Source organism: Marmota flaviventris, chromosome 16 (assembly GCF_047511675.1).
Source record: "Marmota flaviventris isolate mMarFla1 chromosome 16, mMarFla1.hap1, whole genome shotgun sequence".
In the NCBI taxonomy this organism is placed as follows: domain Eukaryota; kingdom Metazoa; phylum Chordata; class Mammalia; order Rodentia; family Sciuridae; genus Marmota; species Marmota flaviventris.
In genome coordinates this window covers 13,652,867-13,674,907 of record NC_092513.1, presented here as the reverse complement: position 1 = coordinate 13,674,907, position 22,041 = coordinate 13,652,867, and the positions used below count along the sequence as shown (strand labels likewise).

The 22,041-nt window shown below is 40.3% G+C and overlaps 1 protein-coding gene and 1 long non-coding RNA gene across 18 annotated transcripts in view; one reads left to right on the top strand and one right to left on the bottom strand.

Annotated features, from left to right (window-relative positions):
* Positions 1–7,201, bottom strand: part of LOC117794793 (uncharacterized) — a 54,051-nt gene extending 46,850 nt beyond the window's left edge. Inside the window, exon 1 of the long non-coding RNA XR_004618658.2 lies at positions 6,800–7,201. This is a non-coding gene — a long non-coding RNA (uncharacterized lncRNA). The remainder of the gene's footprint in view (positions 1–6,799) is intronic.
* A 465-nt stretch (positions 7,202–7,666) lies between these two features.
* Positions 7,667–22,041, top strand: part of Zcchc2 (zinc finger CCHC-type containing 2) — a 65,726-nt gene continuing 51,351 nt past the window's right edge. For 16 of the 17 annotated variants that reach the window (XM_071602685.1, XM_071602684.1, XM_071602683.1 and 13 more), the window contains exon 1: positions 7,667–8,831. In XM_071602685.1, coding sequence (XP_071458786.1) covers positions 7,893–8,831 — 939 coding nt within the window. In that variant the 5' untranslated portion in view covers positions 7,667–7,892. The remainder of the gene's footprint in view (positions 8,832–22,041) is intronic. The other variant, XM_071602687.1, reaches the window with a different exon arrangement.

Genomic DNA, 22,041 nt, shown 5'->3' with positions numbered 1-22,041 from the left:
AGTCAGGCTTACAGCAACAACAATAAAAACAAGAACAATCATAACTGAGCAGAAAGGGCAGCTGATGCATGTTGTAAGGAAGCCAGACTCCACAGTTAATCCAGGCAAGTCATAAAACAAATGAGCAAAATAATAAAAATCACCACCCACAATTGAATGGTATTAGAATCTAAAGTTGCTACAATATATTATATAAAATATTCAGGTTTCAATAAAAAGTTATGAGACACAGAAACAGTATGACCCATACACAGGGAGGACAAAGTAGTCAATAGAGACCATCTCTGAGGGGGCCCAGGTGTTGGAGGTAGTGAACAAAGACTATATTCGAAGAATGAAAGGACAAAATGTCTGAAGAGTTAAAGGAAAAGATTACAACAGCATGTCATCAAATAGAGAACACGCTGATAGGAATTATTAAGAAGAACCAAACAGAAATTCTATTGGAAAGTACAATAACTGAAATGAAAAATTCCTTAGTGGGGATAGCAGATCTCATGTGGCAGAAGAAGAGTCAATGCATTTGAGGATAAGTCAAAGAGATTATTCAGCCTGAAGAATGTTTCAAGGGAAATACTTTCTATGTAATAGAGAATAGCATCAAAAGGCATGGGATGCAGCCAAAATAATATGTAGAAGAAAAATTATAGCTTTAAACACACCTTTAATTGAAAAGAATAATAATCTCAGATCATAATCTAAACTTCCATCATTAATAAACTAGAAAAAAATAAAACTGAACCCAAACCAATCAGTAAGAAGGAAATAATAAAGACGAGACAGGAAATCAATGAAATGAGAAACAGAAAAGCAATAGAGAAAACTCAATTAAATTAAAAGTTGATTCTTTGAAAAACTATTGGCAAAACTTTAGGTAGACTGATGATGAAAAAATCTGAGAAGACTCAAATTACCAAAAACAAGAATGAAAAAAGCAATGTTACTATTGGCCTGATAGAAAATAAAACTGAATTTTAAGGGAATACTATGAAGAACTTTACACTAACAAACTAGAAAATGTAGATGAAATGGACAGATTCTAGAAAGATAAAAATCACCAAGCTGAGCCAGGCACAGTGGCACATGCCTGTAATCCTAGCAACTTGGGAGCCTGAGGCAGAAGGACCACAAGTTCAAAGCCAGCCTTGGCAACTTAGCAAGGCCCTAAACAATTTAGCAAGACCCTGTCTCAAAATAAAACATTTAAAAAAGGGGTGTAGATGTGGTTCGGGAGTTAAGCACCCTTGATTTCAATCCCTGGTATTAAAAAAAAAAAATTACCAAGCTGATTCAACAAAAGAGAGTAAATCTGAATAGACCTATACCAAGTAAAAATCTTGAATTTGTAATTTAAAATATTCCCACAATGAAAATCCCAGGCCCAGTTCTTTTCCCAGGAAAGAATCTATAAATCATGTAAATAATAACACCTTAAATTCTCCCAGAAAATAGAAGTGGGAGGAACATTTCCTAAGTCATTCCAGTAGACCAGTATTAACCTGATACCAAATCCAAAGACATCAAAATAAAAATGCAGAGCAATGTTCCTCATGAGGATAGATGCAAAGAAGAATCTTCAGAAAAATAATAGCAAGGGAAACCCAGCAACAAATAAAAAGTATTCTACATCGTTACCAAATAGAATTTGTCCCAGGAATGCAAGGTTGGTTTAATATCTGAACATTATATAATGTAATACACCATATAATAAAGTACAAAAAACACATGATCATCTCAACAGACCCAGAAAAAGCATTGGAAAAAATCCAACATCTGTTCATGATATAAAACAAAACAAAAAACCTCTCAGAAACTAGAAATACAGCCTGATGTAAGATTGAGCATAAAAGGGCTGGGGTTGTGGCGCAGTGGTAGGGCACTTGCCTAGCATGTGTGAGGCACTGGGTTCGAGCCTCAGCACCACATAAAAATAAAATAAAGGTATTGTGTTCAACTACAGCTAAAAAAATTTAAATAAAAAGATTATGCATAAAGCAAGGCTGTCATGTCTTACCACTTCTGCTTTGAAATAGAAATTCTAGCCAGTGCAATCAGGGAAGAGAAATAAAAGACATACTAATGGGAATGAAAAAGAAAACCGTTCATTTACAGATTTATGATCCTGCATGTTGAAAAAACCTTAAAGAATGTAGGTATATATGTATTTAGACACATGAACACGTGTGTACACACATGCTTGCTAAAGAGGTAGATGTGGGGTAGCCATCAACAGAGCTGTCCCCAGCAGGGAGCAGAGGCTGGGAGGATGCCACTGGCTGATTTCCCTCACTTTAAATGCCCCTGAGAACTTGCAGCCAGAGGACTAGGTCAGGGAGGATGAAAGGGTGCTGGGGAGGGCTTTTTGAGAACTGAATTTTACACCAGGCAGTCCTCTCAACCATGTGACTGCCTGCCTGAGTCATTAACAGAAGTCCCAGACTCCTCAGAGGTTAGAGGCCAAAGAATGATGATTTAGTCAAATTTCTTTTTTTGAAAAATCTTTTATTTCTTTTTAATTTTTTAATGTTTATTTTTTAATTGCAGTTGGACACAATACCTTTATTTATTTATCTTTGTGTGGATTGAACCCAGGGCCTCACATGTGCTAGGCAAGCACTCTACCAAAAGCCACAAACCCAGCCCTTTATATCTTTTATTGATTTTTTTTAATATTTAGTCAAATTTCTTTGATCATTTCTAATCCTTCTGGCACCATCACCCAAATCCTCCAAAATAGTTCTGCAGGTCACCAAAGTCCAATGGCAGCAATGGTATACATCACAAACTCACTGATTTCATACAAGCACAGTAAAAATCTGAAAATAGGTATCCCTATGATACTGGGAATTGAACCCAAGGCCTTACAAATGCTAGGCAATCACTTTACCACTGAGTTACATCTCCAGCCCTTTTTACTTTTTTGAGTAACCTGTGCATTACTATATTTTATTTTTATTCAACCTCTGGATGTATACTTATGATTTTCATTTTACTTTGGAAAACTATTGTACCTAAAGAAAGGTAAAACAGAATAATAATGTGTGCCCATGTACCCTTCACCTGGATTTACCTATTGTTTTTATCACATTTGCTTTACTTCTCTGTTAATTTTTTTGAGCTATGTGAAATAAGTTGCAGATACCATGACATTCCAATCTTCAAGGCTTCGTCATGTACTTTCTGAAAACAAGGCTTTTTTTCCTATATAATTATAATGCCATTATGTTGCCTAAGAAAGTAAGCTTTGATTTATTGACTAATAAGGAATACATATTCAAATTTACCTAATTATACCCAAAATGTCTTTTTTTTTTAAATCCAGGATCCAATCAGATCATGAATTGCATTTAGTTGTCATGTCTCTTTAGTTTTATTTAATCCACAACAGTACCTTTCCTATATTTGTTGATAACAGTAATATTTTTGAAGATTCAGGTTAGTCATCTCATATAATATTCCGTAGTCTAAATTTGTCTTATTTCCTCATGATTAGATTCACTTTAAACATTTTAGCAAAAATAAAATATTTCAAATAATGTGTATTTCCAATAATATCTATGATCCAAGGAAGAATACTAGATTGTCCTATTATTGGTGATGTTCACATGGTTAAAGTGTCATCCATTAGATGTAGGCATGTAAAAAATACCTTTTTTAATTAATTGAGGTGATGCTCTGAGAACATGTAAATGGCTCCTTTCCCAACAATTCTGCCCAGGATAGTGAAAATACCTGAACCAATTACTGTATTTGGTCATTGCACAAAGATCTGTTCCTTCCATATTTTTTGGAATTCTTCTATAAAGAGTTTTCTGAGCACCATCCCTCATTCCTTTAATCCCTCCTGACTTTTTTAAACATCAATGAGGCCATCTTACTCTTTTTGATACTCAAATTTTGCCAGATTTGGCCAGTAAGAGCCTCTTCATATGGGCCTGTGGGTCCTTTTGAGAAGTGGCCATCATGACCAACCAATAAGAAGTACAGGATTTTGTATTGGTTTCCTGGTCAAGGTATAGGAGAGGACTTGAATTACTAGGAAAGGACTTCCCCAAGCCAGAGAGGATTTTTGGGAAAAGGCTAGATACTTGGAACAAATTCAGGACTCTTTCATGAAGGCAAAATTGTAAGAGATGGTGGGTTGAAGCTGGCTTGACCATCAACAACTCAACAATAATTTGCTGTAACCATGTATTTTGAGAAGTACATGGATTCAGTAAAGTTCATAATATATAATTTACCTGTGTTGGTTTTTAAGACCTTTAGATCAACTTTTTGGGTGTACTCTTTAAAAAGAATTTAATATTTAACTGCTTTAAATGATGTATGTGACCTAACCAAATAAAAACTAATGTGTATAAGATATCTTATAATCAGAACAATTTAAATGATCAAAACAATAAAGTGTGATGATATTGGACACATGTTGGTTGCTTCTCCAGCTTCCACATTTTCCTTCTTCCTTTCCAATGGGAATTCTAATAGTTCTGGAAAAGCTGACTCCACTTCTCTGGACATAGAGATTGATCAGGCATAGGCATATAACTTCAGCCAAATCAGCTGGAGTGACTCAGCACAAGTCTGACAATGCTGGGACACATGTCTCTTCACTGTCAGACATGAATGGCCCAGGAGCTTCTGGCCTTTATTTCTGGTTTCATTGTTCACTCGTCTGCTTATTCAACAAACATTTATGGACATCTGCTATGTGCCAAATGGGAGAATACAAAGTTGAAAAAGACATGGTCATTGCCATTGACACATTTATATTATCATGGAGGAAACAGGAAGTGTGATGATAAAGGAATTAAACAGGCAAACAGAAATACTAATAGAAAAAATTTTAGGGATGAATCAGATTGGCTGTTTCAGGATATTATATGAGGTAGAAGCGGATGATTTGAGCACCTTTTATAGAGTTGATATTATTAAGTTTATCAGTCTTGCCTTGAGCCACCAAATTATCTGGGGTTTTGGTGAAATTCTTGCAGTAACCTAACTGTAAAAGGGAGGGCTGTAAAGTCTCCTCAATTACTGGCTAGTGTCTTAATCCAAAGTACAATCTTAGCTTGATAAGTTTTCTAGGTACATAGAAATACATGACAGTAATAATAATATTTCATTATTAAAGAGGCACATAAAATAGTACACTGTGCATTAAATACCATCTAGGGACAAAAGACAACAGCAGTTTGTTTGCTTAAAGATGCTTTTTATGGGATATATCCCTTTATGCAAGATTAGGATAAAAAACACACTCCCACCATGACTATCTAGCCCATCTAATCAGATTATACAGGGAACATATAATATATCAGAGAATCTAGAGCAGGTATTCTCAACAGGGTAGGCCAAGTGGGAGGAATACCTTCATAGGGAGTCATGAGAATCACCAGGGTAGTTTTTCCCAACTAAACACATTCCCATCTCACTCTAGGATTCCCATATAGGCTTCTCCCTTAGTGAATGTGTTCTACCTGTCATTTATGATGGGGAAGAGACAGCACTGAGGGCTAGCCTGGTTGCAGTGTGGAGAAAGAAAGGGTCCTAAAACAACTCACTGAGGGGATAAAAAGCAAACTGTGGAGCTTATGGATGATGACTCAAGTCATTAAGTTATAGTCTATGCCATTTATGCTTAGGAGCTTTTATCACTGCTTTTTTTATATATTTATTTTTTAGAAGTAGTTGGACACAATACCTTTGTTTTGTTTATTTATTTTTATGTGGTGCTGAGGATCGAACCCAGGGCCCTACACATGCTAGACTAGCGCTCTACCGCTGAGCCACAATCCCAGCCCCTATCATTGTATTTTCTAATGTTGGCCAAACCTAGAAAGACAAAAGAATTCACAAATAAGAATTCTGGTGTAAAATTCATACATCAAATGTTGTGGAGCATTCATTCCAAATGGATTCTTGTTGTCAAGAAAATGTAAAGACCCTTTGCTTAGGTTCCATGTAAAAATCAACCTGGAAGTGAAGCATTTGCTCACTATATAAGCATGCAGATCTAGAAAGGACATGTGCATATCTAGAAAGATTAGTACTATTATTGATTGCTTAAAGTAGTCAATCCTACGCTTTAGAAATGTAGGAGTAAGAGAAAAGGCAGGAGCAGTTCAGGCTGACAGCAAAATGGGACAAGGATGGTTTAATAACAGTCCTTATAAGTTTGTCTGATTGTAAATTACACCCAAAGAATTTAAGAAAATAGCAGGTTACATGAAAGAATGGTTTTCATGTATTTGCCAACCTGAAATATGTTGAAAATAATTTTCCATCTCTCACGAAGATGATTTAAGGTTCAATTCAAATTTGTACTGAGTTATAAAGCATAAAGTTGTGAGATAAAGAGGGTTCAACATATGTTCTCCCAACAGATGTCCCAACATCTTGGAGTTACAATATGATTCTTATTTTTGTCCAGACTCCTTATTATATAGTTGTAGTAGAAATTCTTAACTTAAAGCATTGTTGTTGTTTTTAAACCACCTTTTTAAAAAAATTAACCCTCAAATGATCCCTCTGGGTTTTAAAAATTTGGACTGTATCACTAAAAAAAAAGCAACAGTGTGAAAGACATTTTGGAGGCCTTTAAACCTTTTTAAAAAATTAAATCCTGTGGTACCTTATTACATTCCTTGAGTTATAGGAAATTCATACAGGCACAAGGATTCAAAGTGTTAGTGTTGGGCACCAAAACGTTATTTAGCAAATTAATGATTTCCAAAAGAAACGTGCGGGAGGGCTTTACCCCAAACTACCATGGAAATAATCTTTTAAGAGCTTTACAGACCAGAAGCAACCGTTGGGCCAGCGGCGGGTCAGGTCTCCAGTCCCCACCTCCGCACAGAGCAGCCAGTCTGGGCCTGGCGGCTAGCTCGCGGTCCAAATGTCCAGGCCCCCAAGTCACCGCCTTGCATCCCAGCCCAATTCTCTGATCTGCGACACGGAGAATCAACACAAATGATCCCTGTAAAGTTTTACAAGGTGGGAATAATCCCATTGCTGACTTTCATAAAGCCCACCAGGCGGTGGAGGACTTGAACGGGTTCGTCTTGGGGTCTGCGCGGTCCTAGAGTGAAATGCCGGTTCCCGGGACTTGCTCAGGGCGCCGGGACCGTGCTGGCAGAGGTGAGCAGGCGGCTGACGCGAGGAGCACAGCAGTGGGGTGTCAGTCGTCAAAATGGGGTCTGGGTCCTCGGGAAAAATGAAGTCGCCCACTTTCCTCCTCTAACTTGAGCCTCTCACGCTTCTCCCCGTGCCCTGGTGAGACCACCTAGCCCCACCGTCTCACCCGGTCTCCTCCAGCCACAGGAAACGACAGACATTAGGACCTCGCGGAAGTCGCAAGAGAAGCCAGCCAGGCAGCAGTTGGGCGTGGCTTCTCCGAGAAAGGCGGTCCCTGGGGCGGAGAGATCTACGTAACCGTCAGCTCAGATCTCTGATTGGCTGAATTGCAGTGCGCGGAGCCCGCAAGCGTCTCCGCCCGGCCCAGCCGCTCCTCCTCCTCTCCCAGCCGCTGGGTCCTTGCCGGCTCGCGAGGGAACCGCTCAGGCGCCGCCGCCCCAGCCCAGTGCGGACGACAGAGAGGGGAGGCGGAAGGAGGACACGCTTGCTCGCTCCCACCCGCACCAGGGCTCCCATTGCCGGCGCGGAGCCCAGGGGGAGGAGCCGCTGCGGGCACGCCCCGCCTCCGGCCCGGGAAGAGGACGCCAGCGACCCCGCCGGCCGGCCGCCGCCCCCCTCGCCGGTCGAGACCCACCCCCGGCCCTCCCCTGGCGGCATGGAGGGGCCCCACTCCTGACGGCCGCGCCGCCGCCTCGGCCCCCGCCCCACGGCCCCTCCCGCCCGCCCCCGCTCGCATGTCCGCGCCGCCCTAGCCGAGGATGCTGAGGATGAAGCTGCCGCTGAAGCCGACGCACCCTGCTGAGCCGCCGCCCGAGGTGGAGGAGCCCGAGGCGGACGCGCGGCCGGGCGCGAAGGCGCCGCCGCGCCGTCGCCGCGACTGCCGCCCCCCGCCGCCACCGCCGCCGCCCGCGGGCCCGCCGCGGGGTCCCCAGCCTCCGCAGCCGCCGCTGCCCCGGGGGCTCGGGCCGCCTGTTGCTGGCGGGGCGGCGGCGGGGGCGGGCATGCCGGGCGGCGGCGGGGGACCCGCGGCGGCGCTGCGCGAGCAGGAACGAGTGTACGAGTGGTTCGGGTTGGTGCTGGGTTCGGCTCAGCGCCTGGAGTTCATGTGCGGGCTGCTGGACCTGTGCAACCCGCTGGAGCTGCGCTTCCTCGGCTCGTGCCTGGAGGACCTGGCGCGCAAGGACTACCACTACCTGCGCGATTCCGAGGCCAAGGCCAACGGCCTCTTGGACCCAGGGCCTCTGGCTGACTTCAGAGAGCCCGCCGTGCGCTCTCGCCTCATCGTCTACCTGGCATTACTGGGCTCGGAAAACCGGGAGGCTGCCGGCCGCCTTCACCGCCTCCTGCCCCAGGTGGACTCGGTGCTCAAGAGCCTTCGCGCGGCCCGCGGCGAGGGTTCGCGGTGTGCCGCGGAGGACGAGACGGGTGGCGAGGACGGCAACGGCGAGCAGGATGCCGAGAAGGACGGCTCCGGCCTGGAAGGCGGCGGCGCCGAGCCCGGGGCAGGAGGCGGGCTCGGCTTCAGGGCCCAGGAGGAACTGCTGTTGCTCTTCACCATGGCTTCGCTGCACCCGGCTTTCTCCTTCCATCAGCGGGTCACCCTGAGGGAGCATCTGGAAAGGCTCCGCACCGCGCTCCGCGGGGGCCCCGAAGAAACGGAGGTGGAGTCGTGCAACTTTGCCGGCTCCAGGGCCCAGGTAAGGCGCGCGGAGCCTCCCAGGATTCGCGGTTCAGTCAGTGCCGCGACGGCCTCTCGGGCCTCGCCCTGGAACGCCCCTTGACCTAGCCCCATTCTGGTGCAGGTGGCTCGGGATTCCCACCCCGAGGCTCACAGCCTGGGAGTCCTGGTTTTCATTTTGATGGGCCGTTCAGTTCCCCTCCCTCCCCCCACCCCATGCACACAGAGCCACCCGCCATAACAGAATGCTCTAGAAGTCTGCTCCGTGCCACGGAAGACGTGTAGCTCCCAGCCCAGGGCCCTTTTCGGACGGAGGGTCTCGGGACGTTTTTGGCCTGGAGCATCTCTGCGCACTAGGTGTAGGGGAAAAGTGGAGCGCTAGAAGAGCCTGGTAACGGCAATCTAGCCCTGGGCAGTGCCTACCTCCCCTTTCTGGCTACTGGTCTTAAAGCTCTACCTTACTCCCAGGGGGAGGTGACCGAAAGGTGTTGCCTTTATCTTTGGCATAAAGGGACTGTTTTTTTTTTGTTGTTGTTGTTGTTGTTATTTTTAATGCCAGTGTATGTATTCAGTGGAGTCGTGTAGGTCATTTGGAATAGGAATTCAGAGAACTTGGTACTCGCAGAAGAAACCCGATGTGGAGATATGTGAATTGACATAACTAAGTGGTAAGGCAGGTGGTCTGGATAAAGAAACCTTTCGGAGGGTCGTCCGGTTATGCCCTTTATAACCAACTTTCTAACACTGGAATATCTGTTGGCCTTTATTATAGTCATTAATATTGTCCAAGAGAGTTATTTAAACGCCAAAGTAAAGTAGATGAGAATCTAGATGAGCCACTTGTCACAAACATTAAACAAATGAATTTTTATAGAGCTATGAAAATTTATTTAGGCCTAATAAAGGCCTTGAAAGTGACAATTTAAGGGAGAAAGGGGGGTAGGTTTCAGAGTAAAAACGATGTACATTAAGAGCAGATCAGACTTTTTTGTGGATCAGACTTTTCAAAATATTGATTTGGATGTCATGCATTTTAACTTAAGTGATCTCTAGGATGCTGTAGTTGAAAAGGGGATTTCCCACCTCACTTCAAAGTTAATTCAACTTATGTATTTGTTGTCATTGACTGTCCTAGTGCTAAAATTGGGGATTATGTTTCATTAACGGTTGTGTGAACTCAGTACCCATGTACTCAAGTCATTTGGGGGCTGAAAAGTACTTAACAGAATTTAGGCTGAGCGCCTCCTTTAAACTACCAGGATTCTGTGAAGTGACTAATTTACGGTGTAGAATTACCAAACTCAGGTATAGTAATGCTAGTCCTAGCATTTTCTTGTTGAGTGTGAATTTTTACTATTCTCCAGTGTCTGTGTTCTACTAGCATACAAGTGTGTGTTATGATGTAAAGCTCATTCCACCCTTAATCCTACTCACCAATATATCTGAAAAGATGCAGCATAGCCATTAAAAAAAGAAAGCATGAATGCAGTCAGGCACAATGCTTAGTTAGATATCCTAACATTCTTTCTTGTAATAGTGTATATTGTAAAGATAACCTGGAATTCTGGATCTGATGAACTGTCTCACAACCGGAACCGCTTGTATCATTCCATTCATACCATCCAATAAGGATAACAGAGTACACCGCTGATTTTGGATTTTCAAATTCTAGACTTTTTTTTACCTTTTTTTTCTTTAAATTTTTGCTCTTAATACGAATATTGTAAAGCAAGTAGACCAAGGGAAGCCATGTGTGCTAACCAGAGTAATGAGATTTTTAGCTTGACCGCAGTGCATGGCCTTTTCTGGCAACCAGTGCGTGCTGGGAGGAGTGGACAAAGCAGGTTGGGCATCCTGCCATTAATTTCAGCACATTAGTTCTCAGGAAGTGCGGTGCTGTGGCCATCAATTGGAGTGGGGAAATAAATCATAGGGGTACATTGTACTACAGGTGACATCGAAGGCTATTTCTAGACGCTTAGTATGATGAACTTTTTTCTCTGGGAGTTTGGGGTGGTACCATCATTTCTGTCTTATTAGTTACGACCCCGCATTTTCTGCTTATTAGAGTGGCCTCCGAGTCCTCCAGGTGTGGCTCCTTTGGGCCTTGAAGTCGTTTTGGCGGATCTTGTTGCCCCTAGGCTGTCACTCTGAGGCTGCTGGTGCTGATTTAAATCCTCCTTCACTGCAGTCCACCCCAGCTGTTGCTCTGCCTTGCTCCACCATGGGTCCCCAGGGAGGGAGGGCCTACCTCGGAGTTTGTTGGGAGGAGCCCGAGGCTCGCGCATTCAGCGCGTGGAGGCGCCGTCGCCCGCGGGAGGACTTGGCGGTCACGCGCCGGCGTGGGCCCGCAGACGGCGGTGTGGGCCTGTCCCGCAGGCTCCTCCCTCCCCCACCCCCGCAAGATGGCGGCCGCGCGCCCCCACGTGACCATGCCGGGTCCCCGGGAGGGCAGGCCGCGCCCGCCGCGCCCCTGCCCCGCATGCTCTGGGACCGCTTGGCCGTGACGGTACCGTAGGAAACGGGCAATTCGTAGGGCATCCCTTTCCTGCCCCGGAAGTAACCTTGTGGTGACAAGCAACTTCTGATTGCTTAGGAATCCTGTTTTTTTCTTATTGCTGCTCAGACGAAGCTCTTTGGTCTTCCAAAGGGCGTGTTTTCACCCCCACTAAATGGATAAAATAAGAGTTTTCTCCTAATTTTCTATTTAAGAAAAATTATAATAGACCAAAATAGTGTTCCTGGCTCCCTCAAGATTTGTTTCATGTAATATGAAGCAGTTTCTCTTAATAAAAAAAAAAAAAAAACACGACGTTTACAAGTAGAACATGCTTTTTCCCTTATTTTTTTTTTTTTAAACTATGGTATATTATAGTTATAATAGTGGTGTTCATTATGCCATACTCTGACATACAGCTAATTTGACCAATCTCATTCCGTGTATCTCCTCTTTCCCTTTGCTTCCTATTTACTTGCTTTACTAATCTCTCCTATTGTTTTAAATAGTGGTTTATAATATTTATATTATTGGGATTCATTGTGGTATAATCACACATGGACCAAGAGCATAATTTGGTAGATTTCATAGAAAGTGCATTTCGATATTAGTTACAAGCCTTAGAATTTGCCCCCTTTCAGCACATAAGTGTCATGGTTACAATGTTAATAGTTGAGATGACAAGTCCACAGATTACCACTAGAATATACTCACTGGGTCATATTAGAAAACAAAAAGATTGAACGAGTATGTTTTTACATTTTGTCATTTCCAGAGGATTTTAATTTTCAATGTGATTTGGATGATGTCTTGGTAAATGTTACATCCAATAACTTATATAGATTTCAGTAAGTTTATGAATAGTAGTGAAAATACTCATTAATAATGTCCTACAAAATATGTGTGATTGGTGTAGTTAGACCACATGTATAGTATAGTATAGTATAGTTGAAAACACCTGACTGGTTTCAGAAATAGGTCTCTTTATATTACTAGGAAGCTACATTATTAAGTATGTGTTAGGAACAGGAAACTGCCTAAGTATTTTAAAGGTTACTAGCATCGTTGGTGCTTCATTGAGGAGACACCAAACAAGACAAGCTTCCTAGGTTTGCATGCTTAAGACACTGAGGTATTTATGAGCATGGATATTCTAATATTGGAGCTTTATCCCCCCCCAAATAGCAATAAAAATATGTAAGAAACATAAAATAAATAGACATTGTAGTGGTGTCAGGATTATGAGTTTAGCCATTCTCTGGTGGTTGAGTTTTCAGGATCCTTAAATTTTAGTTGCCTGACTTAGCAAATAGTACTAAAATTTGAATGAAGGATAAAAACTTTTAACACTAAGACACGCAATGCTATATTTTAATGTCATTTAAGCCCATAAATCATGTTTGAACTCAGTATCATTTGAACTTTCAAGAATTCATTGGCTGCGGCTTATTAAAATTAGTAAAGTTACTAAAAAAAAAGTTCAAAATTGTTACTTTTTCTTAGTATAAATTATCTTTATCATACTTGGTAGACCAAATATTTTCACAAATTTTGCAATACAGATAATGCTGGGACCTGAAAAAGAAAACTGAAAGATTTGAACACAAATGTTGTTACTTCTAGAAAGCTTGATTGCCAACTAGAATAGAGGAAACATCTACGTAAAATGAGGACAGTTTGTTAAGATTTCTGTTGTATTAGACTAAAAAGATGCTTTTAAAAAAATGATTTCAAAAGAATAGTTTTAATGCTTACTGGCATTAGATACCTTTATTTCATTCATTGACTACTGCTACAATATTTGATATTTTAAAGTGTATCATTGGAGCAGTGGGCCTGTGTAAGGATTCCTCACTTAAACCATTGGGTATGATAACAGTACTAGTATTTGAATTGTTGAATTCAGTGACCAAGTACTCTAGTGTCTGCTACATGGTCTTCAGTAAACATGAACAATTTTAGGTAGAAGATTAGCTTTGCATGGAAGTCAGTAGCAGGTAGTTGTGGATATAGAATCTCAAGAGTGTGGAGCAAGAATAACCTGCAACTGCAGCAAAGAATAAAGGAATAAAAGCAGCAGTTTAGTTATAAGAGCCTTTGGAAGAGGTTTTTTAAAATATCCTACTTAAGTAGTGATTATTTTAATAGCAAGTAATCACTAAAATTTTGTGTATCTTTCCCCAGGTATATTTTTTCTGTACAATGGTTTTCTCAGATAAAAACCCTGAGGGCAAGTGTCATACTAAGGGTGCTGTGGGGGGGGAGAGGGAGGAAAGGAAGCAAATTTTTTTCAAGTTAACTAAGATATGTTTATATCTATGTATCTACATAGAAATTTTTCTTTACTACTTTTTCTTCTTTTTTTTTTTTGCGGGGGTGGGGGGCATTGAAAGTATGTTGTAGAGGCAATCAAAAAGCCTTGAGCTATAGCCATGTTTAATAGAGCCCTTGTTAGAGGTTTAAATTCAAGGTCTTCTACTAGTTCTGTAATATTAACCAGGCCACTAAAACCCCCAGGCCTCATTCTTGTCTGTAAAGTGGGGATGGTAACTACCTTTTGAGGTTGTAGTGATTGAATTAGTAAGTTGCATAATAATTTCACACTGTATCATGAACACCATTCACAGTTGAAAATAATGTTTAGTGCAGTTTTCTTTTCCACTAAGGTACAGCCTCCCATTTTCAGGAATGTGGATTTTTTTTCCTTTGCTTTTCCACTTAGTGAAAGTCTCTGTGGTGGAGTATTTCGTATATATTTCTTTATTGCTATTGGACAGATTGATGTTCAGAAGGATGTACTATTAAAAAGGCAGTATTTGAGACACATTTATTTGGGACTATTATTTTTCACCAGGAATCTGTTAAAACCTGAAAGGAAGCAATTCTCTGAATTACAGATCATTAAAATATGTTCTTCCTGTATTGTATTAGGAATGGGGAAAATACATTTTTTTTTTTTTTTTTGAGAATTTCAACATTTATTTTTTAGTTATCGGCGGACACAACATCCTTGTTTTGTATGTGGTGCTGAGGATCGAACCCGGGCCGCACACATGCCAGGCAAGCGCGCTACCGCTTGAGCCACATCCCCAGCCCCGGAAAATACATATTTTGAATTGGGAATATCATGAATTACCGTGCAATTATAATCTACTTAAATCTTTAACCAGTTTTCATATTTAATTAGGAAACTATTCTGTAAGTTAAAGCTGTTTTGAAGTTTTGTTAAATTACATGAAGAAAATTTTTATATTTTCTCTTTATAGATGTTATCAAGCTGGCTAATTTTTGAGGCTTATTTAAATTTTTTTTTTCTTTAGAAATGTTAAGTTTGTTGTTTTGAAAACAAGCAAAAAGGCCTGTAATTACTCTCAGCATACAGGGTTTTAATGTTAGTGGCTATATTGTTCATTAAGGAAGATTGTATGTAGTAGTAGTACTTAACCAGAATTCTTTGTGACAGAAGCCTCCTTCATTCGGGAACTATTTTTGGTTCCTATTTTTGTAAATTGTCATTGTAGAAGGGAAGTGCCTGGTCAGGTGTTTATGTTACAGGTGGTAGAGCCTTGGGCCCTTGGTAGTCCATTTCCTTCTGTTCCTATGCTCCAGGGAATAAGTGACCTTTAATTCTTTTCCACTTGTCTTGGTTCATTAGAACTGTCTGATGCTCATTCAGGTGGTTTATTTGAGGTGAGATTTAGGTTTTGAAAGGTCATTTTCCAAGCTTGAGTGCCTAGTATAAGATAGGGATAGCATACTCATCTAATTTATATAACTAGTGTGAAGAAAATATGGCAATAATGTACATGAAAATGCTGGGTAAACAGAGTGAGGTACATACATTGTTCAAAGAATGATTAGCACAATTTGGCTGAAATGGATAAATAAAACTATAGATGTTTAAATAGATAATAGTGGTTGGGCTACAGAGGGCCTTGAAGGGCCCATTAGAGGACTAGGTTGTCAACGGGTCTCATGTGAGCCAATGAAAATATTTGTGTGTGCACATGCCTATGTAATCTCCCTGAAGGTCAGCTGTCACTTTAAACTTAATCTGTCTTAAAAGAACACATCATTGATAAAAAAGGATCTTCCAAATCATTCAGTGCTCTCATTATATTTCAGTCACCCAGGTTTGCTTGATCACCTTAATCCTCTTCTCCCCTCATGTCCTGGCTGCCCTTTCCTTATTCTTGCTGACACTGTTCTATTTTGGGACTTTGGGCCTAGACACTTACAGTAGTCCCCTGATTCCCTGTCTTCAGCCCTTCCACTGTTTTGGATACTGTTACTAGATACATCTTCCTAAATCAGTATTTCATCATTCTACGTTTTCTTTCAGTGATTATGGACCCTGGCCTCTAATAGGTCTTTGACTTACCGTCCCATTTATCCACTCTTTCTTCACATGTCTTGCCTTTCATTTGGGCTGGGTTCGTGCCATCACCTCTTGCATGATGTTCTTTCTAATTATCCTTTTGGCAGTCTTATAAGATTCTTTGCCAATTTCAAATTCTAGTAGCACGTGTATTCTGTTAGAGTTTTGGTACTTCTATAATTCTTTGTGTTATTGTTATTTTTTTTAAAGAGAAAGAATTTTTTAATATTTATTTTTTAGTTTTCGGTGGATACAACATCTTTATTTTATTTTTATGTGGTGCTGAGGATCGAACCCAGCACCCCGTGCATGCCAGGTGAGCGTGCTACCTCTTGAGCCACATCCCCAGCCCCTATTTTTTTTTTTTTTTTTGGTTCTTTTTAAGCTATGTATACATGACAGTAGAATTCATTTTGATACAATTGTACAAGTATGGAATATATATTCTAGTTAGAACCCCATTCATATGGATGTACATGATAGAGGATTCACTATGGTATATTTGTATAAGTACATAGGAAAATTATTTTGGATTCATTTCACTGGCTTTCCTTTTCCTATCCCCCTCCTTTACCTTCATTCCCTTTCATTTAACTTGATCTGTTTTCCTCTCTCCCCCTTATTGTGTTAGCTTCCACATATCAGCAAAAACAGTTGACCTTTGTTTTTTGGGGGGCTGGCTTATTTCACTTACCACATAGTCCATCCATTTACTTGCAAATGTTATTTTGGCTGAGTAATACTCCATTGTGTATATATACCACAATTTCTTTATACATTCATCTGTTAAAGGCATTTAGGTTGGTTCCATAGCTTAGCAATTGTGTATTGAGCTGCTATAAACATAAATGTGGCTATGTCACTATAGTATGCTGATTTTAAATCTTTTGGCTGTAAACCGAGGAGTGGGATAGTTGGGTCAACGGAAATGGTGGTTCCGTTCCTAATTTTTTGAGGAATCTCCATACTTCTTTCCAGAGTGGTTGCACCAATTTGCAGTCCCACCAGCAATGTGTGAGTGCTCCTTTTTTATATTTTTAAATATTTTTATTTTATTTATTTATTATTTTTGTAGTACTGACGATGGAACCTAGTACCTCACTCGTGCTAAGGCATGTGCTCTACCACTGAGCTAAAACTGCAGTGCAGCCCCATGAGTGTACCTCCCTTCAATATCCTAAGATTTATTGTTACTTGTATTCTTGATAATTGCCATTTTGATTAGAGTGAGATGAAATCTCAGTGTAATTTTAATTTTCATTTCTCTCATTGCTAGGGATGTTGAACATTTTTTCGTATATTGACCATTTGTGTTTCTTCTTCTGAGAAGTATCTATTCAGTTCCTTTGCCCATTTATTGATTGGGTTATTTGGGTATTTGATGCTAAGTTTTGTGAGTTCTTTGTATATACTGGAAATTAACGCTCTTGAGGGGCAGGTGGCAAAGATTCTCTCCCATTCTGTATGCTTTTTTTTTTTTCACGTTCTTGATTGTTTCCTTTGTGAAGAAACCTTTTAGTTTGATGCCATCCCATTTATTGATTATTGAGTACCTCCTGTGCTTTAGGAGTCTTATTAAGGAAGTCAGTTCCTGAGCCAATATGTTAAGAGTGTTGGGGCGTCATTTGAGTTGAGTTTTGTGCAGGGTGAGTGAGGGGTTAAATTTCATTCGACTACAAGCTGGGCACAGTGGCACCCACCTGTAATCTCACCAGGTCTAGAGGCTGAGGCAGGAGGATTGTAAGTTCAAAGCCAGCCTCAGCAAAAGCAAGGCACTAAGCAACTCAGTGAGACCCTGTCTCTAAATAAACTACAAAAAACAGGGCTGGAGATGTGGCTTAGTGGTCAAGTGCCCCTGAATTTAATCCCTTTACCCCCCCCCCCAACAAATATTTCATTCTACTGCATATGGATTTCCAGTTTTCCCAGCAATGTTCGTTTTATTTTGTACCATGTATATAATATTTGTATTATTTTAACATATAAACTGATCTTTCCTACTAGATATTTTAAGTTTTCCTGAAGATTATGCATTATATCTCATTTTTATCAGCATTGCATATATCATAAGTGCTCAGTCATAATCTCATATACTTAAACTTTTCAAATATTGTTCCAAAAATACCAGTATGATAAACTGCTTTAAGACTAAGTGCATCAGGCAGTGATGTGTGTGTGTGTGTGTGTGTGTGTGTGTGTTTGGCGGGAGGTGTGGGGGACTTATTTTGAATTGTACTTACCCAGGTATTTTATAAAATATTTGCTGCCATATAGTATAGTCATTCTTGCTTTGGAAATAATAAAAGGAATTCTTTCTTTAGATAAAGAGTGTGTTATGGTACAGATTTGAAACAAACCTTCAGTGTTGAATAGTGGTGTTTATTAAATATTATTTCAAAATTTGACCATTTGTACTCCCTCAATAAACTTTTGTGTGTGGGATGCATAAATTGGTACAAACCTGATAGGACTAAGTTACAGTTTCCTTATTCTTTGGGTAGTTGAGTGTGTGGCCTCCAATGTTTGATTTTCAGTTTGTGATTTGCTTGAGAGGTGATGTGAGTCACTTGTGGAGTTGGGATAGTACCTTGCTTGCAGTTAGAAAGTTAAATGCTTTGGTCACTGGAGTGAGCACTGTATAAAAATATGTGTTGTGGAATTTTTATGTTTCTTGTTAAGGCTGTCTAAATTGGGATAGTTTCCCACAGTATAACTGATTTTTGTTTTAGTGGTTCTCGAGGGCACAGTATAATCACAAATAGACCAAATACTATAAGGTTTGGGAGCACTTTCTTGAGAAGGAGCCCATCCCATATTCAGAGGGGCTGCCCAGTGATATGAGTAATTTTGTTGGATTGGGGAAGTGGTTTGGTTATCTTAGGGTAAGTGCCTGTTCTCACAGGTGCAGGTAATGCCAAATCCTAATATAGCATTTCCCAGCGCTGGAATACTGATAGCCACTCTCTGTTGGGGCTAGTAAATACCAAAATTCTGATCTCTCACTCCTGTGTGAGTTCTATAAATAGCTTTTAAATTTAGTCCAAGTGGTTTGGTACATGATATTTCATGGGTTGATGCATTTAGGTCCTTGGATAGAAGCTCAGACTCTATTTTATCCCTAGTTTATTGAACAGGGGGCTTTTGTTTGATTGATATTTATTTATTTATATTTTTTATTTATTTTTGGTGGTTTGGGAGATCAAACCCAGGGCCTCACATGTGCTGGTCAGGTGTTCTACCACTAAGGTATATCTCCAGCCCTGTAAATTGTGTTCCTTTTATTTTTATATATTTTTTTATATTTATTTTTTAGTTATAGGTGGACACATATCTTTATTTTATTTTTATGTGGTGCTGATGATTTAGTACCTCACACATGCCAGGCAAACACTCTACCACTGAGCCACAACCCCAGCCCTTAAATCATGTTCTTAAAGTTAACTTCAGTTTTTAAAATTGTGATTTTTGATTATGAAACAAACTACTTTCTCATGATTGCTTCAGTTGTTTTTGGAGGCAGTATGCTCGTTTTAATTTTTATTATGTGAAAATATACATATGATTTGCCACATCACCCCTTTTTGAGTGTATAGTTCAGTGGCATTAAATCTGTTTACATTGTTGTGCAGCTATCAGCATCTCCATCTCCAGAACTTTTCTCTCATCCTAAACTGTGACTCTGTACATGTTAAACAGTTCCTTATACCCTCTCCCCCTAGTCCATGGTAACCATTATTATTGTCTTTTCTTTTTGGTATGGGGTGCTTTACCATTAGCCACCTCTCTAGCCCTTTTTATTTTTTGAGACAGAGTCACTAAGTTGCTTAGGGCCTTGCTAAGTTGCTGAGACTGGCCTTGAATTTGTGATCCTCCTGCTTCAGCCTCCTAAGTTGCTGGGATTACAGTCATGTACTGTCATACCTGGCCCATTATTATAATTTCTTTGAGTTTAATAACATAACTTTTAAGTGGAATAATATTTGTTCTTTTGTGTCTTACTTATTTCACTTGAGTACTGTCCTCAAGACTCACCCATATCATAGTATCAGAATTCCATTCCTTTTAACGCTGAGTAATATACAGTCATGTATATACCACATTTTATCTATTCATTCATCAGTGGACATTTGAATTGTTTCCACCTTGTGGCTGTTGTGAATAATGCAGCTGTGAATAGTTGTGTGCAAATTATATTTGAGGGAAAGCAGTTCTTTTGAGCATATATCCAGAAATAGAATTGCTGGATCATATGGTGATTCTTTGTTTAATTGTTTTTAGGAACTGCCATATTGTCTTTCATAGTGACTGTACCATTTCATATTCCCACCATCAGTGCATCAGGGTTTATACGTCAGGGTTTGTGCATCAGGGTATCCACATCCACACTAGCACTTGTTTTCTGTGTTTAGATAATAACCATCCTAATGGGTATAAAGTGATATCTCATTGTGGTTTTGATTTGCCTGTCCCTTATGAAGAGTGTTGTTTTGCATATTTTTGCATTTATTTGTATTTGAAAGAGTGTTTTTTGGAGGGAGTACTGGGGATTGAACTCAGTGGCACTCAACCACTGAGCCACAGCCTATTGTATATTTTATTTAGAGACAGGGTCTCACTGAGTTGCTTAGCACCTTGCTTTTGCTGAGGCTGGCTTTGAACTAGCTATCCTTTTGCCTCAGCCTCCCACCTCAGCCTCCAGAGCTACTGGAATTACACCACGGCCGGCAAGACTGTTCTTTTTAAGTTTTGTACCACCTGTGAGCAATGTAAGAAATGGTTGACCCTAGGCAAGAAGCTTCTTTCAGTTAACACAACAATTTGAGAGAGGATTATGACACTTTATTTCTGTTTCCTCCCCTCCCCTCCCCCCCAGGACTTTGTGCACACTAAGCAGACATTCTGCCACTGATCTATACCCCTAGCTCCACATTTCTGTCGATTTTTGATATACTTCAAGCAGTGTTGAGTTTTTCAGAAACAAAGTCCCTCTTAGGCAAATGTGATCCTACAACTTTGTAATAAAAGATAATATGTCCTGGGTTAGGGTATAATAATTTGGTTATTATTAAAGGAATTCATATGTACATTTAAAAAAAATATTGAAAATTGATAAATGCCATTAAACTAAACATTTCCAAGGTTGGATGTTGAAATAAAAGGTCTGTGTTCTTCTCATTAGATGGTTCTTTATTGTGGGTTTCAGAAGACACTGTTAGGCTGAAGCTTAGTTCCCAAGAGTATAATGTGGTGCTTTATTCCCACAAATAGAGCTGTCAACTGGCAGCTCATACTCCTCATCAGACTAGAGAGTGTGATTATATAGGAGAGCAAAGTACCTTAAATGGAGATTCTTGGGAATTTTAAAGTTTTTGGATCACTTCATTTCTTTACACAACTAAAAAATCAATGCAGATATATAGAAATGTGATTGGTTCTTGAAACTGTGAGTCAATTTTGATGAGTGGTGTTTTCGATTCTGAAGGGATAAGGTCTATTTTATTTTTTGGTTTAATATGTCATAGTAACAATATGTACATAATAGTGCTTTAATTATGGAAAGCTGTAAGATTAGCATGCTCTTTATTACTACAAGCAGCAGATCTCCTAGGCATAAACTAGTTCATTATTGATTGGTGGAGCTAACTCAATTAGGTTTGCTGTTAGAAGATGTGTTAGTCAGCTTTTTGTTGCTGTGATCAAATACCTGACCAGAACAGCTTAGAGGAAGAAAAGTTTATTTTGTGCTCACAGTTTCAAAGGTCTTAGTCCAAGTTGGTTGATTCCATTGCTCTGAGCATGAGGTGAGGATGAACATCATGGTGGAAAAGTATGGTGGAGGAAAGCTGCTCAGCTCCTGGCAGCTGGGAAGCAGTGAGGAGGGGCCAGGGACAGATATAGGCCAAGGCCATGCCAACAGTGACCTGTTTCCTCCAGCCATGCCTTCCCTTCCTACAGTTACCACCCAGTAGTCCATTCAAATTATTAACCCATCAAATGGATTAATTCATTGGTGAGGTTACATCTCTCATAATCTAATCATTTCATCTCTAAACATTGCTACATGGAGCATCATGTTGCCAACATATGAGCTTTTGGGAGGCCCTTTGTATCCAAACTGTAACAGATGACTTGATCTTACTAGTAAATTCACTATCCATATACATTCTTCACATTCTTGTTTTAAAAAAAATTCACATGTATTAATAATAACTTTTGTAAAACTTTTTCCTAACAGAGCATCATTAGTCTGTTACTAAAACCAAGCAATGAGTGAAAATTCTGTAATGATTACTGTTAAAGTAAAAATGCCCTTACCTTTGGATGATTAACATGAAGGGTACCTTTTCCTATGTA